Below are 7,500 nucleotides of genomic sequence, written 5' to 3'. Positions count from 1 at the left end.
GGGGATGGGGATGGGGATGGGGAAAGAGATGGGGATGGGGATGGGGATGGGGATGGGGATGGGGATGGGGATGGGGATGGGAATGGGGATGGGTATCGGGATCAGGATGGGGATGGGGATGGGGATGGGGATGGGGATGGGGATGGGAATGGGGATGGGGATGGGGATGGGGATGGGAATGGGGATGGGTATCGGGATCAGGATGGGGATGGGGATGGGGAAAGAGATGGGGATGGGGATCAGGATGGGGATGGGGATCAGGATGGGGATGAGGATGAGGATGGGGATGAGGATGGGGATGGGGATGGGGATGGGGATGGGGATGGGGATGGGGATGGGGATGGGGATGGGGATGGGTATCGGGATCAGGATGGGGATGGGATGGGGATGGGGATGGGAATGGGAATGGGGATGGGGATGGGGATGGGGATGGGGATGAGGATGGGGTTGGGGATTGGGATCGGGATGGGGATCGGAATCGGGATGGGGATCCGGATTGGGATCGGGATGGGGATCGGAATCGGGATGGGGATCCGGATTGGGATCAGGATGGGGATCGGAATCGGGATGGGGATCCGGATTGGGATGGGGATCGGGATGGGGATCGGAATAAGGATCAGGATGGAGATTGGGATTGGGATCGGAATTGGGATCGGGATGGGGATCGGAATCAGGATGGGGATCGGAATCGGGATGGGGATCAGGATCGGGATCGGGATGGGGATCCAGATTGGGATTGGGATGGGGATCAGAATCGGGATGGGGATCGGGATGGGGATGGGGATCAGTATTGGGATCGGGATGGGGATCGGGATGGGGATCAGAATCGGGATGGGGATCGGGATGGGGATCGGAATCGGGATGGAGATGGGGAATCATTATTCCCGGGTGTCTAATCCTGGGCTACTTGTTCTGACCAGGAGATCGATATCCAACTGGACAGAGCTGAGGGGCTGAGAGTCCTGGTGTGGGAGCAGCACGATTACCGGACCTCATCCGAGAACAAGGAGCGATATGAGGGAGATCGGCTCATCGCCAAGTCTCAGATCGAGGTGGGCAGCATTGACAGCACCTGACACCGCCCTAACCCACTCCACTGCTCCCTCCCTCTCTCCCTCCATATCCCACTCTCCCCACACCTCCCTACCCCACTCCGCTGCTCTCTCCCTCCATATCCCTCGCTCCCCAAACCTCCCTACCACACTCCGCTGCTCCCTCCCTCCCTCCCTCCATAACCCACTCTCCCCACACCTCCCTACCCCACTCCACTGCTCCCTCCCTCCCTCCCTCCATATCCCTCTCTCCCCACACCTCCCTACCCCACTCCGCTGCTCTCTCCCTCCATATCCCTCGCTCCCCACACCTCCCTACCACACTCCGCTGCTCCCTCCCTCCCTCCCTCCATAACCCACTCTCCCCACACATCCCTACCCCACTCCACTGCTCCCTCCCTCCCTCCCTCCATATCCCTCTCTCCCCACACCTCCCTAACCCACTCCACTGCTCCCTCCCTCTCTCCCTCCATATCCCACTCTCCCCACACCTCCCTACCCCACTCCGCTGCTCCCTCCCTCTCTCCCTCCATATCCCACTGACCCCAAACATCCCTACCCCACTCCGCTGCTCCCTCCCTCCATATCCCTCTCTGCGCACACCTCCCTAACCCACTCCACTGCTCCCTCCCTCTCTCCCTCAATATCCCACTCTCCCCACACCTCCCTACCCCACTCCGCTGCTCCCTCCCTCTCTCCATATCCCTCTCTCCCCACACCTCCCTAACCCACTCCACTGCTCCCTCCCTCTCTCCATATCCCTCTCTCCCCACACCTCCCTACCCCACTCCACTGCTCCCTCCCTCTCTCCATATCCCTCTCTCCCCACACCTCCCTAACCCACTCCACTGCTCCCTCCCTCCCTCCATATCCCTCTCACCCCACACCTCCCTACCCCACTCCACTGCTCCCTCCCTCCCTCCATATCCCACTCTCCCCACACCTCCCTACCCCACTCCACTGCTCCCTCCCTCCCTCCATATCCCTCTCTCCCCACACCTCCCTAACCCACTCCACTGCTCCCTCCCTCTCTCCATATCCCTCTCTCCCCACACCTCCCTAACCCACTCCACTGCTCCCTCCCTCTCTCCATATCCCTCTCTCCCCACACCTCCCTACCCCACTCCACTGCTCCCTCCCTCTCTCCCTCCATATCCCACTCTCCCCACACCTCCCTAGCCCACTCCGCTGCTCCCTCCCTCCCTCCCTCCCTCCATATCCCACTCTCCCCACACCTCCCTACCCCACTCCACTGCTCCCTCCCTCCCTCCCTCCCTCCATATCCCACTCTCCCCACACCTCCCTAGCCCACTCCGCTGCTCCCTCCCTCCCTCCCTCCCTCCATATCCCACTCTCCCCACACGTCCCTACCAAACTCCGCTGCTCTCTCCCTCCATATCCCTCTCTCCCCACACCTCCCTAACCCACTCCACTGCTCCCTCCCTCTCGCCCTCCATATCCCACTCTCCCCACACCTCCCTACCCCACTCCACTGCTCCCTCCCTCCATATCCCTCTCTCCCCACACCTCCCTAACCCACTCCACTGCTCCCTCCCTCTCTCCCTCCATATCCCACTCTCCCCACACCTCCCTACCCCACTCCGCTGCTCCCTCCCTCTCTCCCTCCCTATCCCACTCTCCCCACACCTCCCCACCCCACTGCGCTGCTCCCTCCCTCTCTCCCTCCATATCCCACACTCCCCACACCTCCCTACCCCACTCCACTGCTGCCTCCCTCCATATCCCTCTCTCCCCACACCTCCCTACCCCACTCCACTGCTCCCTCCCTCTCTCCCTCCATATTCCCCCTCTCCCCACACCTCCCTACCCCACTCCGCTGCTCCCTCCCTCCCTCCCTCCATATCCCTCTCTCCCCACACCTCCCTACCCCACTCCGCTGCTCCCTCCCTCCATATCCCTCTCTCCCCACACCTCCCTACCCCACTCCGCTGCTCCCTCCCTCCATATCCCTCTCTCCCCACACCTCCCTAACCCACTCCACTGCTCCCTCCCTCTCTCCCTCCATATCCCACTCTCCCCACACCTCCCTACCCCACTCCGCTGCTCCCTCCCTCCCTCTCTCCCTCCCTCCTTCCATATCCCTCTCTCCCCACACCTCCCTACCCTACTCCACTGCTCCCTTCCTGCCTCCCTCCATATCCCTCTCTCCCCACACCTCCCTACCACACTCCGCTGCTCCCTACCTCCATATACCTCTCTCCCCACACCTCCCTACCCCACTCCGCTGCTCCCTACCTCCATATCCCACTCTCCCCACACCTCCCTACCCCACTCCACTGCTCCCTCCCTCCCTCCCTCCGTATCCCTCTCTCCCCACACCTCCCTACCCCACTCCGCTGCTCCCTCCCTCCCTCCATATTCCCCTCTCCCCACACCTCCCTACTCCACTCCACTGCTCCCTCCCTCCCTCCATATCCCTCTCTCCCCACACCTCCCTACCCCACTCTGCTGCTCCCTCCCTCCCTCCATATGCCTCTCTCCCCACACCTCCCTACCCCACTCCACTGCTCCCTCCCTCCCTCCATATCCCTCTCTCCCCACACCTCCCTACCCCACTCCACTGCTCCCTCCCTCTCTCCCTCCATATCCCTCTCTCCCCAAACCTCCCTATCCCACTCCGCTGCTCCCTCCCTCCATATCCCTCTCACCCCACACCTCCCTACCCCACTCCACTGCTCCCTCCCTCCCTCCATATCCCTCTCTCCCCAAACCTCCCTATCCCACTCCGCTGCTCCCTCCCTCCGTATCCCTCTCTCCCCACACCTCCCTACCCCACTCCGCTGCTCCCTCCCTCCATATCCCTCTTTCCACACACCTCCCTACCCCACTCTACTGTTCCCTCCCTCCCTCCCTCCATATCCCACTCTCCCCACACCTCACTACCCCACTCCGCTGCTCCCTCCCTCATATCCCTCTCTCCCCACACCTCCCTACCCCACTCCGCTGCTCCCTCCCTCCCTCTCTCCCTCCCTCCTTCCATATCCCTCTCTCCCCACACCTCCTTACCCCACTCCGCTGCTCCCTCCCTCCCTCCCTCCCTATCCCTCTCTCCCCATGCCTCCCTAACCCACTCCACTGCTCCCTCCCTCCCTCCCTCCATATCCCTCTCTCTCCACACCTCCCTACCCAATCCACAGCTCCCTCCCTCCATATCCCACTCTCCCCACACCTCCCTACCCCACTCCACTGCTCCCTCCCTCCCTCCCTCCATATCCCTCTCTCCCCACACCTCCCTACCCCACTCCACTGCTCCCTCCCTCCATATCCCACTCTCCCCACACCTCCCTAACCAACTCCACTGCTCCCTCCCTCTCTCCCTCCATATCCCACTCTCCCCACACCTCCCTACCCCACTCCACTGCTCCCTCCCTCCCTCCCTCCATATCCCTCTCTCCCCACACCTCCCTACCCCACTCCACTGCTCCCTCCCTCCATATCCCTCTCTCCCCACACCTCCCTACCCCACTCCTCTGCTCTGTCCCTCCCTCCCTCCATATCCCTCTCTCCCCACACCTCCCTACCCCACTCCACTGCTCCCTCCCTCCCTCCATATCCCTCTCTCCACACACCTCCCTACCCCACTCCACTGCTCCCTCCCTCCCTCCATATCCCTCTCTCCCCACTCCTCCCTACCCCACTCCACTGCTCCCTCCCTCCCTCCATATCCCTCTCTCCCCACACCTCCCTACCCCACTCCACTGCTCCCTCCCTCCCTCCATATCCCTCTCTCCCCACACCTCCCTACCCCACTCCACTGCTCCCTCCCTCCCTCCATATCCCTCTCTCCCCACTCCTCCCTACCCCACTCCACTGCTCCCTCCCTCCCTCCATATCCCTCTCTCCCCACACCTCCCTACCCCACTCCACTGCTCCCTCCCTCTCTCCCTCCATATCCCACTCTCCCCACACCTCCCTAACCCACTCCACTGCTCCCTCCCTCCCTCCCTATCCCTCTCACCCCACACCTCCCTACCCCACTCCACTGCTCCCTCCCTCCCTCCATATCCCTCTCTCCCCACACCTCCCTACCCCACTCCACTGCTCCCTCCCTCCCTCCATATCCCTCTCTCCCCACACCTCCCTACCCCACTCCACTGCTCCCTCCCTCCCTCCATATCCCTCTCTCCCCACACCTCCCTACCCCACTCCACTGCTCCCTCCCTCCCTCCCTATCCCTCTCTCCCCACACCTCCCTAACCCACTCCACTGCTCCCTCCCTCTCTCCCTCCATATCCCACTCTCCCCACACCTCCCTACCCCACTCCACTGCTTCTTCCGTCCCTCCCTCCATATCCCACTCTCCCCACACCTCCCTACCCCACTCCGCTGCTCCTTCCGTCCCTCCCTCCATATCCCACTCTCCCCACACCTCCCTACCCCACTCCACTGCTCCCTCCCTCCCTCCCTCCATATCCCTCTCTCCCCACACCTCCCTACCCCACTCCGCTGCTCTGTCCCTCCCTCCCTCCATATCCCTCTCTCCCCACACCTCCCTACCCCACTCCGCTGCTCTGTCCCTCCCTCCCTCCATATCCCTCTCTCCCCACACCTCCCTACCCCACTCCACTGCTCCCTCCCTCCCTCCATATCCCTCTCTCCCCACACCTCCCTACCCCACTCCACTGCTCCCTCCCTCCCTCCATATCCCTCTCTCCCCACACCTCCCTACCCCACTCCACTGCTCCCTCCCTCCCTCCATATCCCTCTGTCCCCACACCACTCTACCCCATGCTGCTGCTCCCTCCCTCCCTCCATATCCCTCTTTCCTAACACTTCCCTACCCCACTCTGCCACTCCCTCACTCCATAGCCCTCTCTCTCCCCACAGCTCCCTATCCCTCACCACGTCTCTCCCTCCCTCCATCCCTCCATTTCCCTCTCTCCCCACACCTCTCTATCTCTCTCTCTCCCTCCCTCCCTCCATTTCCCTCTCTCCCCACACCTCTCTATCTCTCTCCCTCCCTCCCTCCATTTCCCTCTCTCCCCACACCTCTCTATCTCTCTCCCTCCCTCCCTCCATATCCCTCTCTCCCCACACCTCCCTACCCCACTCCACTGCTCCCTCCCTCCCTCCATATCCCTCTGTCCCCACACCACTCTACCCCATGCTGCTGCTCCCTCCCTCCATATCCCTCTCTCCCCACACCTCTCTATTGCTCTCCCTCCCTCTATAACCCTCTCTCCCCACATCCCTCTTTCTCCCCACACCTCTCTATCTCTCTGACTCTCCCTCCCTCCCTCCACATCCCTCTATTTTGCCCCATCTCTACATCTCTCTCTCCTCATCTGTCTCTTTCCCACATCCCTCTATCTCCTCATAACCCTATCTCCCTCCACACCCCTCTATCTCGCTCAGTCTATGCCCATCCCTCCCTTTCTCCATATCCCTCTGTCTCCCCATTTCCCTCTATCTCTCTCTGTCTCTCCCTCCCTCTGTCCATATCCCTTTATATCTCTCTCACCCTCTCTATCTCTCTCCAAATGCCCCTCCCCTCTCCAAATCCTTTCTTCTCCCCACATATCTCTCCTTCTCCCTCTCTCCCCACGTCCCCCTCTTCCCACATCCCTCTCTCTCCCCACATCCATCTCTCTCCCATCTCTCTCCCTCCCTCTTTCTCTCTCTTCCTCTTATAAATGTCTCTTCCTTATCTCTCCCTCCCTCTATCTCTCATCCCATGTTCCCTCAATCTGTTCACACCATTTCCATCTCTTTCATCCTTCTCCACCCCCCCCCCACCCTTGAATTCCTATCTCCTGTCCCTACCCCTTTCTCTCTATCTCTCCCCTGCTCCTGCCTCTCTCCCCCCATCTCTATTTCTCTCTCACTCCTTCCTCTCCCACCATCTCTATTTCTATCTCTCTCCTGCCTCTCTCCCCCCATCTCTATTTCTCTCTCTCTCCTTCCTCTCTCCCAATCTCTATTTCTCTCTCTCCTTCCTCTCTCCCCCCATCTCTATTTCTCTCTCTCTCCTGCCTCTCTCCCCCCATCTCTATTTCTCTCTCTCTCCTTCCTCTCTCCCAATCTCTATTTCTCTCTCTCCTTCCTCTCTCCCCCCATCTCTATTTCTCTCTCTCTCCTGCCTCTCTCCCCCCATCTCTATTTCTCTCTCTCTCTCCTGCCTCTCTCCCCCATTTCTATTTCTCTCTCTCTCCTGCCTCTCTCCCCATCTCCATTTCTCTCTCTCTCCTGCCTCTCTCCCCCCATCTCTATTTCTCTCTCACTCTCCTGCCTCTCTCCCCCCATCTCTATTTCTCTCTCTCTCCTTCCTCTCTCCCCATCTCCATTTCTCTCTCTCTCCTGCCTCTCTCCCCCCATCTCTATTTCTCTCTCACTCCTTCCTCTCCCACCATCTCTATTTCTATCTCTCTCCTGCCTCTCTCCCCCCATCTCTATTTCTCTCTCTCTCCTTCCTCTCTCCCAATCTCTA

General features: G+C 60.9%; 1 protein-coding gene across 1 annotated transcript in view; it reads left to right on the top strand.

Annotated features, from left to right (window-relative positions):
- The window catches only part of LOC121274781 (active breakpoint cluster region-related protein-like), a 171,292-nt gene that overhangs the window by 142,131 nt on the left and 21,661 nt on the right, over positions 1-7,500 (top strand). Inside the window, exon 16 of the mRNA XM_041182131.1 lies at positions 921-1,052. Within this exon, the coding sequence (XP_041038065.1) occupies positions 921-1,052 (132 nt within the window). The remainder of the gene's footprint in view (positions 1-920; positions 1,053-7,500) is intronic.

Source organism: Carcharodon carcharias, assembly GCF_017639515.1.
Source record: "Carcharodon carcharias isolate sCarCar2 chromosome 38 unlocalized genomic scaffold, sCarCar2.pri SUPER_38_unloc_2, whole genome shotgun sequence".
In the NCBI taxonomy this organism is placed as follows: Eukaryota; Metazoa; Chordata; class Chondrichthyes; order Lamniformes; family Lamnidae; genus Carcharodon; species Carcharodon carcharias.
The sequence above is the reverse complement of the archived record's forward strand: the minus strand, read 5'-3'. Positions and strand labels throughout refer to the sequence as shown.